The 22,460-nt window shown below is 41.0% G+C and overlaps 1 protein-coding gene across 3 annotated transcripts in view; it reads right to left on the bottom strand.

Moving 5' to 3' along the window:
- Nucleotides 1-22,460, bottom strand: part of LOC139759819 (transducin beta-like protein 2) — a 296,157-nt gene that overhangs the window by 182,480 nt on the left and 91,217 nt on the right. For 2 of the 3 annotated variants that reach the window (XM_071682307.1, XM_071682308.1), the window contains exon 3: nt 10,495-13,652. The exons of the other annotated variant lie outside the window; for it this stretch is intronic. In XM_071682307.1, coding sequence (XP_071538408.1) covers nt 12,064-13,652 — 1,589 coding nt within the window. In that variant the 3' untranslated portion in view covers nt 10,495-12,063. Of the gene's footprint in view, nt 1-10,494; nt 13,653-22,460 lie in introns of those variants that run through there. 3 annotated transcript variants of the gene reach the window in all.

The raw sequence follows: 22,460 nt of genomic DNA, 5'->3' as shown, positions 1-22,460 counted from the left end.
AATTCTATGTTCTGTCCTCTGGTTGTTCTATCCCTACATCCCTCAGAGAACTGTCCACTGTCCACATCATCAATCTCTCTCAAATAAACTTAAAAGGCCATCCTCACTCTTATCTTTTTCAAGATGGGCAAATTTAAAGCCTCCATCTTTCCCTACTAAAGTTTAGCTCTCTTATTATTCTACCATCTTTGTTACCCTCCTCTAGACCTTAACTAAGGGCAACTTGTGCTTCTCTTGGTGTGGTGACCAAACCTGTGAAGCATATTCTACTTTTGAAACTTTTTACATTATGAGTAGCTTGCTAAATATTCACTTTTCCATGTACTTGGAAGTTATCTGATATTAGCCTGAAGACAGTTTATCATAACTTTCTCCTCATATAGGACTCTGGTGCCAGTTTAGAAATGATGTCTACTTTACATTTACAAAGGTTGAACTTCATCAACTAAAGTATCGTACAAACTCTGCAGTGTGTCAAGGATCATATGTAAAGTGATGCAGTCATCCATGCTTTTCATTTCCCTCGTGGCCTTTGCATCACTAGCAACCATACTCAATTATTCTATTACACATAACAAGACCCTATGGCACTCTGCTGGTGACCTCACCCTATTTGGAGAAGGCTCCTCTGACATATGTACTATATTCACTCCTACTTAAATAATTTTCTATCCATTGAAAGAATTTTCTCCTTATTCCTACCTGGTGATCCAATCACATTACACAATTTACATTTTGTTTTTCAAGGAGTGATTTCACACAATTGTTATACATCTCTACTTTGTAGTTTTTCATTATAATTATATAATCACAGTTTCATTATCATATAAGGCTATGTCTAACATTAATATCTGTAAATGTACCAATTGATGAATCACTTTTAAAGTGCCAACCAGTGAATTACCTATGTTGTCAAAGTCTGACATACCCTATCTGTATGGACTGTTTTGGGTTAGCCAGAACCTTAAAGTTCAGTCATATATTTTCTTTTCCTATAGTCAATATGTCACTTGGCTCATGCAACCTGTCATTAGATTGGCCACAGTTATAAAAGGCCTAGTCTAGTAATGTAGCTGTTCATTCACTCAAACACAAATCTCTTATCACTTGGCTGTCATCCAGTCTATCTATCTTTTCTGTCTATATCACTTGATTCCCATTTCCATAGGGCAGCCATGGAAAAAGAGTCTCCACTGATCCCTGTCCTTGCATGCCTCCCTTGCATTCACCATTCAATGCATTCTTCAACCATTTCTCTCCCTTCAGTACTCTTCCACTCTATTTCCTCATCTCACACCAACCCCACTCCCCTTCAGTTGTACTATCATACACTCTCCTTGTATTCTTGCATTCTTTTCAAATGCCTAAACCACCTAAAAGGTTTAATTTCACTCAATCTACCACTCCATAATTCATTCCCTTTTGCATTTACTGCCATATCAAATCTCTCATACAGCACCCTCATTTCTCTTTTCATTCCATCTAGTCAAATAGCTCATTTCCACAGACTGGATTCTCAACCTCTGTAGCACATTCCATGTTCATGTTTCAGCTGCATAGGTCAGGGTTAGGAGGATTATGCGGTCCCTAAATCCTTTCTTCTTCCATAATTACACCTCCACCCTTCATCCTATAAAGAGACCCAATGACTCTTCTACCTTGTATTACTCTCTCCCGTATCTCTCCTTTTATATCACCAAACTTAACCAAGATAGCTCCAAAATACTTAAATTCTGTCACCTCTTCCAGTCTTTCCTGCCCATACCTATAAAACATTCATTACATTTCTCTCTCTCACTCTATACAGCTTTGCACAATCTATACTTTCTAGGTGTCTGGTATTTCTAGTTACCATAATGTTCTGCAAATTCCTTTTTTCCCTAACCACATTTGTATATTCCAATGTGCTTTATGTATTCAGCTTATGTTTAATTTGATTATATTTATTCATTCATTTTATTTTGCTTTGTCGCTCTCTCCCGCATTAGCGAGGTAGCGCAAGGAAACAGACAAAAGAATGGCCCAACCCACCCACATAAACATGTACATACATACACATCCACACACACAAATATACATACCTATACATCTCAGTATACATATAAATACACACATATACATATATATACATACACATAATTCATACTGTCTGCCTTTATTCATTCCCATCGCCACCCTGCCACACATGAAAATAACCACCCCCTCCACCCAAAAATGCATGAGGTAGTGCTAGGAAAGGACAACAAAGGCCACTTTCGTTCACATTCAGTCTCTAGCTGTCATGTAATGCACCAAAACCACAGCTCCCTTTCCTCATCCAGGCCCCACAGAACTTTCCATGGCTTACCCCAGACACTTCACATGCCCTGATTCAATCCATTGACAGCATGTCGACCCCGGTATACCACATCGTTCCAATTCACTCTATTCCTTGCACGCCTTTCACCCTCCTGCATGTTCAGGCCCCGATCACTCAAAATCTTTTTCACTCCATCTTTCCACCTCCAATTTGATTGTGTGTGTGTTAAAAGTTTACCGTTATATTTCTCTCCCCATGTTAAATGTACTGTATATATGACATGCATTTCATTTACGACTTCTGTGGACTGAGAAAGTCCTTTTGATCTGTTGATAATAATGCACTCCTTATGAAACTAATTTTCTGCCAATTTGTATACAAAAGCAGTTGAAACCCTGTAACATATCACCATTGAAACGAATAAACAAAAATGTTAAAAGATCAGAAAGTATGAAAAGAAGAGAATTACATTTTGTCCAGTACATGCAGATTGGATGAAAGGTAGACCCAACGGTGGTATTTTGTATGTGCAAAATTTCATGTAAAAGCGTAATTAGATGGATTCTGAGAAATTAGATATCTTTTTTAACTAAATCATATAGTAGATTAAGTAATTTTTTCATGCTTCTTCACCATTTCTTGCATAGCAAGGGAATAACAGGAACAAAGAAATTGCCTCGTCTTGCATCCACTCTGTAGTTGTCATATATTGCACACTGAAACCAGAGCCTCCTATCCAGAGCCAAAACCTACAGACCTTTCTATGGTTTCCCACGACTGCTTAATATGCCCACTGACAGCACATCACCCTGTTTATCACATTCCTCCAATCTGCTCTTACCCTTGCTCTTACTCTTCCCCTCCTGCATATTCAAGCCTTGTTTTCTCTATTAGATGAAGGTATATAGTGTGTCATAATTACAAGTGGAATTTATCAAAAAAAGGGGGTGACTATGTTGTTGGCTTGGTTGGTAAGGATATTCTACACATGTATGGATCATGGTGAAGTGCCTGAGGATTGGCAGAATGCATGCATAATACCATTGTACAAAGGCAAAGGAGATAAGGAGTGTGTTCAAACTACAGAGGCATAAGTTTACTGAGTATACCTGGAAAATTATACGGGAGAGTACTAACTGAAAGGGTGAAGGCATGTACAGACAAGGATTGGGGAGCAGCAGTATGGTTTCAGAAGTGGTAGAGGATGTGTGGATCAGGTGTTTGCTTTGAAGAATGTCTGTGAGAAATACTTAGAAAAACAGATGGATGTGTATGTAGCATTTATGTATCTGGAGAAGGCATATGATAGGGTAGATATAAATGCTATGTGGAAAGTTTTAAGAGTATATCATGTGGGAGGTAAGTTGATAGAAGCAGTGAAAAATTTTTACCAAGGATGTAAGGCATATGTACAGTTAGGAAGACAGGAGAGTGATTGTTCCCAGTGAAGGTCAGTCTGCAGCATGGGTGTATGATTCATCACAGCTGTTTAATTTGTTCAAGGATGAGGTGATGAGCGAGGTAAACGCACGAGTTTTGGAGAGAGGGACAAGTATGCATAACGTTGCAATGAGAGGGCCTGGGAAGTGAGTCAGTTGTTGTTGCAGATGATACAGCACTGGTGGCCGATTCGAATGAGAAACTGCAGACGTTGGTGACCGAGTTTGGAAAGTGTGTGAATGGAGAAAGTTAAGAATAAATGTGAATAAGAGCATGGTTATTAGGTTCACCAGAGTTGAGGGACAAATCAGTTGGGATGCAAGTCTGAATGGAGAAAAATTGGATGAATAGTTTAAGATATCTGGAAGTGGACTTAGAAGCAAATGGAACCATGGAAGTGGAAGTGAGTCATAGGGTGGGGAGGGTGTGAAGGTTCTAGAAGTGATGAAGAATGTGTGGGAAGAAAGTTATCACAGAGAGCAAAAATGGGTATGTTTGAAGGAATAGCAATTCCAGCAATATCATATAGTTGCGAGGCATGGGCAATAGATAGGACTGTATGGAGTGTGGATGTGTTGGAAATAAAATGTTCGAGGTGGTTTGATCAAATAAGTAATGAAAGGGTAAGAGAGATATGCGGTAATAAAAAAGTGTAGCTTAGGGAGCAGAAGTGTTGAAATGGTTTAGATACATGGGGAGAACAAGGGAGGAAAAATTGACAGAGAGGATATATGTCAGAAGTGAAGGGAACAAGAACCAAAAGGCTAAAATGTAAGTGGTGGAAGGATGGAGTGAAAAAGATATTGAGTGATCGAGACCTCAACATGCAGAAGGCTGAAAAGCATGCACAGAGCAGAGTGATCTAGAACAATGTGGTATACCAGGGTCAATATGCTATCAAAGGACTAAACCAGGGCATGTGAAATGTCTGGGTAAATCATGAAAAGGTCTGTGGGGGCCTGGATGTGCATAAGGAGCTGTGGTTTTGGTGCATTGCACATGACAGAGAAAGAGACTGAGACATTGTGACATTTCTTCAATTGTTCCCTGGTGCTACCTCGCTGACACGGGGTGGTGATGCAGTTTCCTTTCCTGGCGGTGGTGGTGTTGGTGGTGGTGGGGGTATGGTTGGGTGGGGGGGGGGGGGGGGGGGGGGGAGTAAGTATGAATAATTACATGCGTATTTTAACTTTCTAAAAGGGGAAACAGAAGAAGGAGTCACGCAGGGAGTGCTCATCCTCCTCGAAGGCTCACATTGGGGTGTCTAAATGTGTGTGGATGTAACCAAGATGAAAATAAGGGAGAGATAGGTACTATGTTGGAGGAAAGGAACCTGGATGTTCTGGCTCTGAGTGAAACGAAGCTCAAGGGTAAAGTGGAAGAGTGGTTTGGGAATGTCTTGGGAGTAATGTCAGGGGTCAGTGAGAAGACAAGAGCAAGGGAAGGAGTAGCACTACTCCTAAAACAGGAGTGGTGGGAGTATGTGATAGTGCGAGAAGAAAGTAAACTCTAGACTGATATGGGTAAAACTGAAAGTGGATGGAGAGAGATGGGTGATTATTGGTGCATATGCACCTGGGCATGATGAAAAAGATCATGAGGCAAGTGCTTTGGGAGCAGCTGAGTTAGTGTGTTAGGAGTTTTGTTGCACGAGACCGGGTTATAGTGATGGGTGATTTGAATGCAAAGGTGAGTAATGTGGCAGTTGAGGGAATAATTGGTGTACATGGGGTGTTCAGTGTTGTAAAGGGAAATGGTGAAGAGCTTTTAGATTTGTGCGCTGAAAAAGGACTGGTGATTGGGAATACCTGGTTTAAAAAGATATACATAATTATATGTATGTAAGTAGGAGAGATGGCCAGAGAGCGTTATTGGATTACGTGTTAATTGATGCGTATGCAAAAGAGAGACTTTTGGATGTTAATGTGCTGAGAGGTGCAACTGGAGGGATGTCTGATCATTATCTTGTGGAGGCGAAGGTGAAGATTTGTAGAGGTTTTCAGAAAAAAGAGAGAAGGGTAGGGTGAAGAGAGTGGTGAGAGTAATTGCGCCTGGGAAGGAGACTTGTGTGAGGAAGTACCAGGAGAGAATGAGTACAGAATGGAAAAAGGTGAGAACAAAGGACGTAAGGGGAGTGGGGGAAGAATTGGATGTATTTAAGAAAGCAGTGATGGCTTGCGCAAAAGATGCTTGTGGCATGAGAAGCGTGGGAGGCGGGCAGATCAGAAAGGGTAGTGAGTGGTGGGATGAAGTAAGATTGTTAGTGAAAGAGAAGAGAAAGATATTTGGACGATTTTTGCAGGGAAATAATGCAAATGACTGCAAGATGTATAAAAGAAAGAGGCAGGAGGTCAAAAGAAAAGTGCAAGCGGTGAAAAACAGGGTAAATGATAGTTGGGGTGAGAGTATCATAAAATTTTTGGGAGAATAAAAAGATGTTTTGGAAGGAGGGAAATAAAGTGCGTAAGACAAGGGAACAAATGGGAACAGAACATCAGTGAAGGGAGCTAATGGGGAGGTGATAACAAGTAATGGTGATGTGAGGAGATGGAGTGAGTATTTTGAAGGTCTGTTGAATGTGTTTGATGATAGAGTGGCAGATATTGGGTGTTTTGGTCGAGGTGGTGTGCAAAGTGAGAGGGTTAGGGAGAATAATTTGGTAAGCAGAGAGGGTGTAGAAAAAGCTTTGTGGAAGATGAAAGCCGGCAAGGCATCAGGTTTGGATGGTATTGCAGTGGAATTTAGTAAAAAAGGGCGTGAATGTGTTGTTGACTGGTTGGTAAGGTTATTTAATGCAAGTATGACTCGTGAGGTTCCTGAGGATTGGTGGAATGCTTGCGTAGTGCCATTGTACAAACGTGAGCGCTCAAATTACAGAGGTATAAGTTTGTTGAGTATTCCTGGTAAATTATATAGGAGGCTATTGATTGAGACGGTGAAGGCATGTACAGAGCATCAGACTGGGGAAGAGCAATGTGACTTCAGAAGTGGTAGAGCAAGTGTGGATCAGGTGTTTACTTTGAAGAATGTACGTGAGAAATACTTAGAAAAGCAAATGGATTTGTTTGTAGCATTTATGGATCTGGAGAAGGTATATGACAGAGTTGATAGAGATGCTCTGTGGAAGGTATTAAGAATATATGGTGTGGGAAGCAAGTTGTTAGAAGCAGTGAAAAGTTTTTGTCGAAGATGTAAGGCATGTGTACGAGTAAGAAGAGAGGAAAGTGACTGGTTCTCAGTGAATGTAGGTTTGGGCAGGGGTGCGTGATATCTCCATGGTTGTTTAATTTGTTTATGGATGGGGTTGTTAGGAAGGTGAATGCAAGAGTTTTGAAGAGGGGGCAAGTATGCAGTCTGTTGTAGATGAGAGAGATTGGGAAGTGAGTCAGTTGTTGTTCGCTAATGATACAGCGCTGATAGCTGATTCGGGTGAGAAACTGCAGAAGCTGGTGACTGAGTTTGGCAAAGTGTGTGAAAGAAGAAAGCCAAGAGTAAATGGGAATTAGAACAAGGTTATCAGGTACAGTAGGGTTGAGGGACAAGTCAACTGGGAGGTAAATTTCAATGGACAAAAACTGGAGGAATAGAAGTGTTTTAGATATCTGGGAGTGGATTTGGCAGCAGGATGGAACCATGGAAGCGGAAGTGGATCATAGGGTGGGGGAGGGGGCAAAAGGAGCGTTGAAAAATGTGTGGAAGGCGAGACCATTACCTCAGAAAGCAAAAATGTTTGAAGGAATAATGGTTCCAACAATGTTATATGGGTGCGAGGCGTGGGCTATAGATAGAGTTGTGCAGAGGAGGGTGGATGTGCTGGAAATGGGATGCTTGATGACAATATGTGGTGTGAGGGGGTTTGACCAAGTAAGTAATGAAAGGGTAAGAGAGATGTATAGTAATATAAAGTGTGTGGTTGAGAGAGCAAAAGAGGGTGTTTTGAAATGGTTTGGTCACATGGAAAGAATGAGTGAGGAAAGATTGACAATATGTGTCAGAGGTGGAGGGAACGAGGAGAAGTGGGAGACCAAATTGGAGGTGAAAAGATGGAGTGAAAAAGATTTTGAGTGATCGGCAGTTTCTCACCCGAATCAGCCACCAGCGCTGTATCATCAGCGAACAACTGACTCACTTCCCAAGCTCTCTCATCCACAACAGACTGCATACTTGCCCCTCTTTCCAAAACTCTTGCATTTACCACCCTAACAACTCCATCCATAAACATATTAAACAACCATGGAGACATCACACACCCCTGCCGCAAACCAACATTCACTGAGATATCAACCACTTTCCTCTCTTCCTACATGTACACATGCTTTACATACTCTATAAAAACTTCTCACTGCTTCTAACAACCTGCCCCCACACCATATATTCTTAATACCTTCCACAGAGCATCTCTATCAACTCTATCATATGCCTTCTCCAGAGGTAGCGAAAGGAAACAGACAAAAGAATGGCTCAACCCAACCACATACACATATATACAAATAAACGCCCACACACACACACACACATATACATACTTATACATTTCAATATATACATATATATACATACACATACATACATGCAGAAGATGAAAGCTGGCAAGGCAACAGGTTTGGATGGTATTGCAGTGGAATTTATCAAAAAAGGGGGTGACTGTATTGTTGACTGGTTGGTAAGGTTATTTAATGTATGTAAGACTCATGGTAAGGTGCCTGAGGATTGGCGGAATGCGTGCATAGTGCCATTGTACAAAGGCAAAGGGGATAAGAGTGAGTGCTCAAATTACAGAGGTATAAGTTTGTTGAGTATTCCTGGTAAATTATATGGGAGGGTATTGATTGAGAGGGTGAAGGCATGTACAGAGCATCAGATTGGGGAAGAGCAGTGTGGTTTCAGAAGTGGTAGAGGATGTAAGGATCAGGTGTTTGCTTTGAAGAATGTATGTGAGAAATACTTAGAAAAGCAAATGGATTTGTATGTAGCATTTATGGATCTAGAGAAGGCATATGATAGAGTTGATAGAAATGCTCTGTGGAAGGTATTAAGAATATATGGTGTGGGTGGCAAGTTGTTAGAAGCAGTGAAAAGTTTTTATCGAGGATGTAAGGCATGTGTACGTGTAGGAAGAGAGGAAAGTGATTGGTTCTCAGTGAATGTAGGTTTGCGGCAGGGGTGTGTGATGTCTCCATGGTTGTTTAATTTGTTTATGGATGGGGTTGTTAGGGAGGTAAACGCAAGAGTTTTGGAAAGAGGGGCTTGAGAGAGCTTGGAAAGTGAGTCATTTGTTGTTCGCTGATGATACAGCGCTGGTGGCTGATTCATGTGAGAAACTGCAGAAGCAGGTGACTGAGTTTGGTAAAGTGTGTGAAAGAAGAAAGTTAAGAGTAAATGTGAATAAGAGCAAGGATATTAGGTACAGTAGGGTTGAGGGTCAAGTCAATTGGGAGGCAAGTTTGAATGGAGAAAAACTGGAGGAAGTAAAGTGTTTTAGATATCTGGGAGTGGATCTGGCAGCGGATGGAACCATGGAAGCGGAAGTGAATCATAGGGTGGGGGAGGGGGTGAAAATCCTGGGAGCCTTGAAGAATGTGTGGAAGTCGAGAACATTATCTCCGAAAGCAAAAATGGCTATGTTTGAAGGAATACAACAATGTTGTATGGTTGCGAGGCGTGGGCTATGGATAGAGTTGTGCGCAGGAGAGTGGATGTGCTGGAAATGAGATGTTTGAGGACAATGTGTGGTGTGAGGTGGTTTGATCGAGTAAGTAATGTAAGGGTAAGAGAGATGTGTGGAAATAAAAAGTGCGTGGTTGAGAGAGCAAAAGAGGGTGTTTTGAAATGGTTTGGGCACATGGAGAGAATGAGTGAGGAAAGATTGACCAAGAGGATATATGTGTCGGAGGTGGAGGGAACGAGGAGAAGTGGGAGACCAAATTGGAGGTGGAAAGATGGAGTGAAAAAGATTTTGTGTGATCGGGGCCTGAATATGCAGGAGGATGAAAGGCGGGCAAGGAATTGAGTGAACTGGATCGATGTGGTATACTGGGGTTGACGTGCTGTCAGTGGATTGAATCAGGGCATGTGAAGCGTCTGGGGTAAACCATGGAAAGCTGTGTGGGGCCTGGATGTGGAAAGGGAGCTGTGGTTTCGGGCATTATTGCATGACAGCTAGAGACCGAGTGTGAACGAATGAGGACTTTGGTGTCTTTTCCTAGCGCTAGCCTGAACACATGAGGGGGGGAGGGGGATGGTATTCCATGTGTGGCGAGGTGGCGATGGGAATGAATAAAGGCAGACAGTGTGAATTGTGTGCATGGGTATATATGTATGTGTCTGTGTGTGTATATACATGTGTACATTGAGATGTATAGGTATGTATATTTGCTGTCTAAAGTGTCTCATAGAAATACACACCATATTTAACTGATTTTTTAATAACAATGGACAATTTGGTCCGTCACTATCCTGGGCTGGGAAAGGGGGTTCCAAGCCCACTAGTTATCATACCATTTACATGTTACTTCCAAGAAAATCCTGAGCAAGTTATCCATTACAGCAATTTTTGTGTATTTGACTCATGTCTCACAGACAGAATTCTGCATTTCTCTGTGCAGCATTACACATACTCCATCGCTTTATGTTGCCCACTCCCCCAACATGACAAAGCATTTAACATTCTGATTAAGATTTTCCTTTAGTCCTAAAAACCTAACACACAGAGTCCACTGAAGTTTCAATACTGTATCACAGGGTATCAAAAAATCTAAGGCATTTAACTTTATTGTTTATCGGCAATATATATATAATTCATTTGAAATAAACTTTAAAACCAAGTTAATCTCACAATTTACCTGATAGACATCAGTTTTTTTCTAACATTTTTATAGTCTAAAGACACTGGTTAAAAGCAACTGAGGGGAAGTGCCACTCAACTTAGCCTTTAGGGATGACTGAAATATAAACCTGTTTCATACAAGCCACTTTTACCTAGATATTGACAGGAGTCCTATTCACAACATTGTACAATAAATCCCGACAATCTGTAGGTTTCCTTATAAAAAGAATAAGAATTAGTTTGATACAGTATAAAAATATAGAACATAAGTAGTTTTGTAATATTTCTATTAAGTATAAGAATCATTCAAGAATTACTCAATATTCAAATGATCATTACAAACATTAAATAACAAGAATAAAACAATAGATTACAAAAGGAGATCCAGAAACTACAAACAATTTTGAGGCAACTGAAGTCAAAGCTCCACAGATTTGCTTCCATAATGGAACTCAACTTACGGTTTAATAGGTAATATACTTTATGTGAGTTTCCTTGACAAATTTTGAAGATCCTAATTCTAACTTCTAACATAAGGCATATGTTGTACAATTTAACTTGTGGACCTTGACATTTTCTGATCAAAAAATTAAAAACATGCTGAGAACCATACACTCAAATGGACAAAATTTTTCTTTTCCAATTAGGATATCATAAAGAGAATAATGAAACTAGCTCAAATCACATAAACACCATTTCAAGTCAATCCACTTGACTTTCTGAAAAGTCAAAAAAGTTGACACACAACAGAATAGGACATAAATGATGGTCATGAAAAAACTCAAACCAGCCAAGCTTTAAAAAGTAATAAAGTTGTTTGGCAAGTAGCAGCATTTTCAATAACGCTTCCCATATTGGAATGCTAATTATCACAGCTATTACTAATTAGTTAAGTTAAGCAGGTTGCCAAGATGTTCTATCTGCTCAAACTACTCAAGTTAGTATCAAAATGTAGCAAACTATTCACTATGAAAGACTATCTACTATCTATCTATCTATCATAATCACAACCACTTACTCCAATAACCCTGTTTAATAAAAAGCTGTCACACAAGTTCCTATCCTACAACAGATAAATAATTAAAATTAAAGTCTCCTAAAACTAAACCTTCCATTCCTTTTGTTCAGTCTTACACTTTGGTTATAAAACAAAATAAATTATCTAAAATTCTAGCAGACCTTAGTTACAGTATACAATTCTCGCAACTGATAAAACTTCCGTCACCTGTCAGGGTTTTCAACTGTACATCAACAGAAAATGCACCTTTTAGATTGCAATGCATCTTAATGCATCCATAAACCATAAAAAAAGCTTTGAGCAAGAACAGAGCATTCAACATGCATTAAGCAAACAAACTCCCAACAGGCAACTTTGAGTATATAAGTTAAGGCACAATATGTGATATGATAATTTATGGCATTCACAGAGCATTAAAACTCAATCATGTATCAAAACTTCTTGGGTTTTGAGAATTAAAATTCTATACGAAGAATCACATCACATATTTCGAAGTGCAAGTGGTAAAGGTGCAATCTTAGAAACTTTACGAGATTCAATAAAATTATTAAGAACCAAGTCCAGAACAGCAGTAGCATCCTCCAGACTGTCATGTCCTCTACTTCCACCTTTCTGTATGTCCCGTAGGAGAAATCTTTTCACCAAAGACTTTAATGATTGTTTATTCAATGGTGGACCCCCTAATTGGAAATTTGGTGGGGTATTAAAGAGCAAGGCAGTGTCTATAACATTGCGGTGGACCATCCTTAGTGCTGCTAGATCACCCTCTAGACTATGGCCAACAAGGATGGTGGAAGCCGACACTAAACTCAGAACCCTTTCACGAGCTTCTGCAAATGACACAGCTCTACCCATGTGACCTGCAGTAATACCTGAGAACTGGGTGTTATAATCAAATACTTGCCCTTTTGGTTTTACATAGAGATCTAGTACCACTTTCCCGGTTATGCTTACTAAGGTTACCCTTGCTAACTCAAAACCCTCACTGGTAAAGACCATTTCACAGTCTAAACCAAACACTCTCAGTCCTCCTCCTCTAGTAGTGATAAATCCATCTAAAGGGCCATTCAGGCCTGATTTCAAATTATGATAAACATGCATGGGAACTCTAGTGCACCCTTGTACACCTTTAATTTTGTTACAGCACTGATAATGTAGCTGTCCATCCTTCCTCATCATCACTTTCTTTGGGTGATATTCACATGCCTTACTTCCATTATCATTAACATTAAAATTCTGTTTACATCTCTTACATTTTTCAATTTGTTGAAATTTATCAAGTTTCTTTCCCTGATCTGCACAACAGGATTCAAAGTTCAAGCAGAAATTCACATCCGCATCACAAGTATAAACACCCTCATAATCACCTTCACTATCTTTGCTATCCGAGCTAATACCGGAAGAAGTTTCCTGACTGTCATCATGAAAGCTATCACTGGCACTCAAATCTTCCAGAGATTCTGGCTCAGAATAATCAGAACAGCTGTCTTCAACATCCATGATTTTGTGTATATTTGTTTGCTGTCTCTTATTCATCTCAGCATCTGCAAGCTCACAACCACCATTAAGCACACCAGCCAATGTAGTGTATCCAATGGCCTTAAACACATACACACCATAATTGGTAACATATGGGTATCCATTCAGCACTCTTTCCTCTACCCCACAACAGAGTGAAAGCAATAAATCATTGAGCTGTTCCTCTGTCTTGCCAAGGGTGTCAAAAAGCACTTTCGTACTTTGACTTACAACCCTTAAAGTCCCACCTTGACTGGTCATCAAACCTACTTGACCCTTCTTGTTTTTTTTATTCTTGTTCTTGCGTTGTCTTCGTGACATCTTCGAAATGTTACATGTTATCATGCTGTCCTCTGTGTCAGATGGGGTGCTGCTTGTGGCTATGTGGCTGCTGCTGCTAACTGAAGAGGTGTCAACCTCCTCCATACTGTTGCTGCCGCCCTCGGAGATACAGGAGAGGTCTAGCGTGTGGTCCAAAACAAAACTATTCTTACAATGGCTCATCTTCCCATATCTTCTTCCACCAGGATCAAAGCGTCCGCCACTTCCAACTGCAGAAAATACAGTGAACTCTGCTTAATGAAGGGTAAAGAAAAATATAAAACCTACTTACTCTGTCATTAGCAAGTAAAGTTAGTCCATGAAGATCTAAGTGAAGTTTTAACTTCCTTAAGCAGAGTACACTGTATTAACCCTGCTCTAAAATATATGACTATATAACTATGACAGCACTTTAAACCACCGAGATATAAATGTAATTATTGTTTGTATGTACTGATCAACAATGAACACTTACAACCAAAACCTGGGTTTGTTCCCACAGCCACTTACAAGGGTTGGCAGGGTATACTTCACTGATATTCTGAGCAGCTTCTGGTAATGCTGCAGCACTGGATAATACTTTTTAAGTATCCAACTTTGAATATTGAGAAAGCCAAAATATTATGATTATACAATGAATTTCTACTACAAAACACAATTAGGAACAACTTTCTAATAAAGCAGACAAAAGTATTATCTTTTGAATAATATTTTTTCATCAATTCTCAGAATAATCTTTTTTATCAATTCTGATGCCAAGATGCATGACAACACTAGCTTCCTAACCTAAGTAAATAAAAATTCTGATACTCTACTTTACATTTTATAGAGCATAAATTCTAGCCTTTCCCAGATTCACATCCATAAGGTGCAAAAACCTTTACCACTCATTTCCACAAGTTTAAAGAAAAATTAATAATTTCCATTACCAGCTTTTTCAACAAATAGATTCATCACAAAAATAAATCTCAACAAAGAGCAACGATAATGGAATGCGACAGTCTTTGTTAACATGAATCTGACTTTTACCCCATGCTCTTCAACTTACTTTTTCTCTAGACATCATTCTTCAACTGCACAAAAAAATTCATGTATAGTAAATCAAGGTCAAACAACATAACCTGAAAGAAAAGTGGAACAGCCAATGCAGATCCCCTTTCAGCACTAAACCACACATTCACATTTTCATACATTCCTAAACAAAACACACACACACACACACACACACACACACACACACACACACTCCCTATCTTAGCCTGACAAACTATAATCCACACAAGGTAACCACAACTTTCCTTCAATATACACCAACTCATAAGTACAAAATCCGCATACAATTAAAAAACAAAGTTTACACCATCAAGGCTCTCTTCCAATAACACAATGTAGCAGTCTCTCAGGTGAGAAGGAACAACTAGATTAGTCTCAATGCACTAAAATCACCAACCCTGTTTACACCTGAGAAAATTGCTCCACAATCCAAGCCTGGTAAGGATGAATGGCTTAATCTTAGGTGATCCGAGATGAGTTTTATACAGGAGTAAAATGAAGCCATTTATGATAATCACATAGTAAAATCCCTTCATTACAAGACCAATGCATGTCACAAAAGTGGACTGTGCTGAACCTAAAAACGACAATAGTCTAAAAATTTGTGAAATATTATTAAGTAAAATAAATGCTAAAAGCTTGTCTGACTTTAAACTTGGAGTTCTTTGATATGTGTCAAGACCATAGGAAGGGACCCTTTTCCTAAAACCTAAATTAACCATGAGCCAATATGGGACAGTATATGTCTGAAATATACGAATGTCCTTACAATGGAAAACACGTTCAAATCCGAAATAATACTACTTAGCTGATGAAATACGATATTAGGAGATATAAACACGGATTCAATGGTATTATAAAAATCAGGATTACAAGCCAAGCACAAGAAAATCTAAAAATATTCAGCACCTTAATACAGATTGAAATATTCTAAATTAAAACCTCACTGTAACTAAAATACATATTTCATTTATTTATTTTGCTTTGTTGCTGTCTCCCGCATTTGCGGGGGAGCGCAAGGAAACAGATGAAAGAAATGGCACAACCCACCCCCATACACAATGTACACACACGCACGCCCACACACGCAAATATACATACCTATACATCTCAATGTACACATATATATACACACACAGACATACATATATACCCATGCACACAATTCACACTGTCTGCCCCTATTCATTCCCATCGCCACCTCGCCACACATGGAATACCATCCCCCTCCCCCCTCATGTGTGCGAGGTAGCACTAGGAAAAGACAACAAAGGCCCCATTCGTTCACACTCAGTCTCCAGCTGTCACGCATTAATGCCCGAAACCACAGCTCCCTTTCCACATCCAGGCCCCACACAACTTTCCATGGTTTACCCCAGATGCTTCACATGCCCTGATTCAATCCACTGACAGCACGTCAACCCCAGTATACCACATCGATGCAATTCACTTATTCATTGCCCGCCTTTCACCCTCCTGCATGTTCAGGCACCGATCACTCAAAATCTTTTTCACTCCATCTTTCCACCTCCAATTTGGCCTCCCACTTCTCCTCGTTCCCTCCACCTCCGACACATATATCCTCTTGGTCAATCTTTCCTCACTCATTCTCTCCATGTGCCCAAACCATTTCAAAACACCCTCTTCTGCTCTCTCAAACACGCTCTTTTTGTTTCCACATCTCTCTTACTTACTTACTCAATCAAACCACCCAACACCACACATTGTCCTCAAACATCTCATTTCCAGCACATCCACCCTCCTGCGCACAACTCTATCCATAGCCCACGCCTCGCAACCATACAACATTGTTGGAACCACTATTCCTTCAAACATACCCATTTTTGCTTTCCGAGATAATGTTCTCAACTTTCACACATTCTTCAAGGCTCCCACGATTTTCACCCCCTCCCCCACCCTATGATTCACTTCCGCTTCCATGGTTCCATCTGCTGCCAGATCCACTCCCAGATATCTAAAACACTTTACTTCCTCCAGTTTTTCTCCATTCAAACTTACCTCCCAATTGACTTGACCCTCAACCCTACTGTACCTAATAACCTTGCTCTTATTCACATTTACTCTTAACTTTCTTCTTTCACACACTTTATCTTTGCTTTGTCGCTGTCTCCCGCGTTTGTGAGGTAGCGCAAGGAAACAGAAGATAGAAATGGCCCAACCCACCCCCATACACATGTATATACATACACGTCCACACACGCAAATATACATACCCATACATCTCAATGTACACATATACATACACACACAGACACATACATATATATACAAGCACACAATTCACACTGTCTGCCTTTATTCATTCCCATCGCCACCTCGCCACACATGGAATGACATCCTCCTCCCCCCTCATGTGTGCGAGGTAGCGCTAGGAAAAGACAACAAAGGCTCCATTCGTTCACACTCAGTCTCTAGCTGTCATGCAACAATGCCCGAAACAACAGCTTCCTTTCCACATCCAGGCCCCACACAAGTTTCCATGGTTTACCCCAGACACTTCACATGCCCTGATTCAATCCATTGACAGCACATCAACCCAGGTATACCACATCGCTCCAATTACCTCTATTCCTTGCCTGCCATTCACCCTCCTGCATGTTCAGGCCCCAATCACTAAAAATCTTTTTCACTCCATCTTTCCACCTCCAATTTGGTCTCCCACTTCTCCTCGTTCCCTCCACCTCCGACACATATATCCTCTTGGTCAATCTATCCTCACTCACTCTCTCCATGTGCCCAAGCCATTTCAAAACACCCTCTTCTGCTCTCTCAACCACGCTCTTTTTATTTCCACACATCTCTCTTACCCTTACATTACTTACTCGATCAAACCACCTCACACCACATATTGTCCTCAAACATCTCATTTCCAACACATCCACACTCCTGCGCACTACTCTATCCATAGCCCACGCCTCGCAACCATACAACATTGTTGGAACCACTATCCCTTCAAACATACCCATTTTTGCTTTCGGAGATAATGTTCTCAACTTCCACACATTCTTCAAGGCTCCCACGATTTTCGCCCCCTCCCCCAACCTATGATTCACTTCCGCTTCCATGTTTCCATCCGCTGCCAGATCCACTCCCAAATATCTAAAACACTTTACTTCCTCCAGTTTTTCTCCATTCAAACTTACCTCCCAATTGACTTGACCCTCAACTCTACTGTACCTAATAACCTTGCTCTTATTTATATTTATTCACATTTTTTTATTTTTTTTATTATACTTTCTCGCTGTCTCCCGCGTTTGCGAGGTAGCGCAAGGAAACAGACGAAAGAAATGGCCCAATCCCCCCCCCATACATATGTATATACAAACGTCCACACACGCAAATATACATACCTACACAGCTTTCCATGGTTTACCAAAGACGCTTCACATGCCCTGCTTCAATTCACTGACAGCACGTCAACCCCGGTATACCACATCGCTCCAATTCACTCTATTCCTTGCCCTCCTTTCACCCTCCTGCATGCTCAGGCCCCGATCACACAAAATCTTTTTCACTCCATCTTTCCACCTCCAATTTGGTCTCCCTCTTCTCCTTGTTCCCTCCACCTCCGACACATATATCCTCTTGGTCAATCTTTCCTCACTCATTCTCTCCATGTGCCCAAACCACTTCAAAACACCCTCTTCTGCTCTCTCAACCACGCTCTTTTTATTTCCACACATCTCTCTTACCCTTATGTTACTCACTCGATCAAACCACCTCACACCACACATTGTCCTCAAACATCTCATTTCCAGCACATCCATCCTCCTGCGCACAACTCTATCCATAGCCCACGCCTCGCAACCATACAACATTGTTGGAACCACTATTCCTTCAAACATACCCATTTTTGCTTTCCGAGATAATGTTCTCAACTTCCACACATTCTTCAAGGCCCCCAGGATTTTCGCCCCCTCCCCCACCCTATGATCCACTTCCGCTTCCATGGTTCCATCCGCTGCCAGATCCACTCCCAGATATCTAAAACACTTCACTTCCTCCAGCTTTTCTCCATTCAAACTCACCTCCCAATTGACTTGACCCTCAACCCTACTGTACCTAATAACCTTGCTCTTATTCACATTTACTCTTAATTTTCTTCTTCCACACACTTTTCCAAACTCAGTCACCAGCTTCTGCAGTTTCTCACATGAATCAGCCACCAGCGCTGTATCATCAGTGAACAACAACTGACTCACTTCCCAAGCTCTCTCATCCCCAACAGACTTCATAGTTGCCCCTCTTTCCAAAACTCTTGCATTTACCTCCCTAACAACCCCATCCATAAACAAATTAAACAACCATGGAGACATCACACACCCCTGCCGCAAACCTACATTCACTGAGAACCAATCACTTTCCTCTCTTCCTACACGTACACATGCCTTACCTCCTCGATAAAAACTTTTCACTGCTTCTAACAACTTTCCTACCACACCATATATTCTTAATACCTTCCACAGAGCATCTCTATCAACTCTATCATATGCCTTCTCCAGATCCATAAATGCTACATACAAATCCATTTGCTTTTCTAAGTATTTCTCACATACATTCTTCAAAGCAAACACCTGATCAACACATCCTCTACCACTTCTGAAACCACACTGCTCTTCCCCAATCTGATGCTCTGTACATGCCTTCACCCTCTCAATCAATACCCTCCCATATAATTTACCAGGAATACTCAACATTCATATATATATATATATACATATATATATATATTATTTTTTTATTTTTTTATTATACTTTGTCGCTGTCTCCCGCGTTTGCGAGGTAGTGCAAGGAAACAGACGAAAGAAAAGGCCCAACCCCCCCCCATACACATGTATATACATACATCCACACACGCAAATATACATACCTACACAGCTTTCCATGGTTTACCCCAGACGCTTCACATGCCTTGATTCAATCCACTGACAGCACGTCAACCCCGGTATACCACATCGCTCCAATTCACTCTATTCCTTGCCCTCCTTTCACCCTCCTGCATATTCAGGCCCCGATCACACAAAATCTTTTTCACTCCATCTTTCCACCTCCAATTTGGTCTCCCTCTTCTCCTCGTTCCCTCCACCTCCGACACATATATCCTCTTGGTCAATCTTTCCTCACTCATTCTCTCCATGTGCCCAAACCACTTCAAAACACCCTCTTCTGCTCTCTCAACCACGCTCTTTTTATTTCCACACATCTCTTACCCTTACGTTACTTACTCAATCAAAACCACCTCACACCACACATTGTCCTCAAACATCTCATTTCCAGCACATCCATCCTCCTGCGCACAACTCTATCCATAGCCCACGCCTCGCAACCATACAACATTGTTGGAACCACTATTCCTTCAAACATACCCATTTTTCCTTTCCGAGATAATGTTCTCGACTTCCACACATTCTTCAAGGCCCCCAGAATTTTCGCCCCCTCCCCCACCCTATGATCCACTTCCGCTTCCATGGTTCCATCCGCTGCCAGATCCACTCCCAGATATCTAAAACACTTCACTTCCTCCAGTTTTTCTCCATTCAAACTCACCTCCCAATTGACTTGACCCTCAACCCTACTGTACCTAATAACCTTGCTCTTATTCACATTTACTCTTAACTTTCGTCTTCCACACACTTTACCAAACTCAGTCACCAGCTTCTGCAGTTTCTCACATGAATCAGCCACCAGCGCTGTATCATCAGCGAACAACAACTGACTCACTTCCCAAGCTCTCTCATCCCCAACAGACTTCATACTTGCCCCTCTTTCCAAAACTCTTGCATTTACCTCCCTAACAACCCCATCCATAAACAAATTAAACAACCATGGAGACATCACACACCCCTGCCGCAAACCTACATTCACTTAGAACCAATCACTTTCCTCTCTTCCTACACGTATATATATATATATATATATATATATATATTTTTTTTTTTTTGCTTTGTCGCTGTCTCCCGCGTTTGCGAGGTAGCGCAAGGAAACAGACGAAAGAAATGGCCCAACCCACCCCCATACACATGTATATACATACGTCCACACACGCAAATATACATACCTACACAGCTTTCCATAGTTTACCCCAGACGCTTCACATGCCTTGATTCAATCCACTGACAACACGTCAACCCCGGTATACCACATCGCTCCAATTCACTCTATTCCTTGCCCTCCTTTCACCCTCCTGCATGTCCAGGCCCCGATCACAAAAAAATCTTTTTCACTCCATCTTTCCACCTCCAATTTGGTCTCCCTCTTCTCCTCGTTCCCTCCACCTCTGACACATATATCCTCTTGGTCAATCTTTCGTCACTCAATCTCTCCATGTGCCCAAACCATTTCAAAACACCCTCTTCTGCTCTCTCAACGACGCTCTTTTTATTTCCACACATCTTTCTTACCCTTACGTTACTTACTCGATCAAACCACCTCACCACACATTGTCCTCAAACATCTCATTTCCAGCACATCCATCCTCCTGCGCACAACTCTATCCATAGCCCACGCCTCGCAACCATACAACATTGTTGGAACCACTATTCCTTCAAACATACCCATTTTTGCTTTCCGAGATAATGTTCTCGACTTCCACACATTCTTCAAGGCTCCCAGAATTTTCACCCCCTCCCACACCCTATGATCCACTTCCGCTTCCATGGTTCCATCCGCTGACAGATCCACTCCCAGATATCTAAAACACTTCACTTCCTCCAGTTTTTCTCCATTCAAACTCACCTCCCAACTGACTTGACCCTCAACCTTACTGTACTTAATAACCTTGCTCTTATTCACATTTACTCAACTTTCTTCTTTCACACACTTTACCAAACTCAGTCACCAGCTTCTGCAGTTTCTCACATGAATCAGCCACCAACGCTGTATCATCAGCGAACAACAACTCACTCACTTCCCAAGCTCTCTCATCCCCAACAGACTTCATACTTGCCCCTCTTCCCAAAACTCTTGCATTCACCTCCCTAACAACCCAATCCATAAACAAATTAAACAACCATGGAGACATCACACACCCCTGCCGCAAACCTACATTCACTGAGAACCAATCACTTTCCACTCTTCCTACACGTACACATGCCTTACATCCTCGATAAAAACTTTTCACTGCTTCTAACAACTTGCCTACCACATCATATATATATATATATATATATATATATATATATATATATATATATATATATATATATATATATATATGAATGACTGTTGGAGTGAAGAGGGTGGTGAGAGTAAGTGAGCCTGGGAAGGAGACTTGTATGAGGAAGTACCAAGAGAGACTGAGTACAGAATGGAAAAAGGTGAGAACAATGGAAGTAAGCGGAGTGGGGGAATATGGGATGTATTTAGGGAATCAGTGATGGATTGCGCAAAAGATGCTTGTGGCATGAGAAGAGTGGGAGATGGGTTAATTAGAAAGGGTAGTGAGTGGTGGGATGAAGAAGTAAGATTATTAGTGAAAGAGAAGAGAGAGGCATTTGGACGATTTTTGCAGGGAAAAAATGCAATTGAGGAACGTGATTGGTTCTCAGTGAATGTAGGTTTGCGGCAGGGGTGTGTGATGTCTCCAAGGTTGTTTAATTTGTTTATGGATGGGGTTGTTAGGGAGGTAAATGCAAGAGTTTTGGAAAGAGGGGCAAGTATGAAGTCTGTTGGGGATGAGAGAGCTTGGGAAGTGAGTCAGTTGTTGTTCGCTGATGATACAGCCCTGGTGGCTGATTCATGTGAGAAACTGCAGAAGCTGGTGACTGAGTTTGGTTTGGTAAAGTGTGTGAAAGAAGAAAGTTAAGAGATAAATGTGAATAAGAGCAAGGTAATTAGGTACAGTAGGGTTGAGGGTCAAGTCAATTGGGAGGTAAGTTTGAATGGAGAAAAACTGGAGGAAGTAAAGTGTTTTAGATATCTGGGAGTGGATCTGGCAGCAGATGGAACCACGGAAGCGGAAGTGA

Source organism: Panulirus ornatus, chromosome 34 (genome assembly GCF_036320965.1).
Source record: "Panulirus ornatus isolate Po-2019 chromosome 34, ASM3632096v1, whole genome shotgun sequence".
In the NCBI taxonomy this organism is placed as follows: Eukaryota; Metazoa; Arthropoda; class Malacostraca; order Decapoda; family Palinuridae; genus Panulirus; species Panulirus ornatus.
Note: the sequence above shows the minus strand (reverse complement) of the source record. Positions and strands in the feature narration are given on the sequence as shown.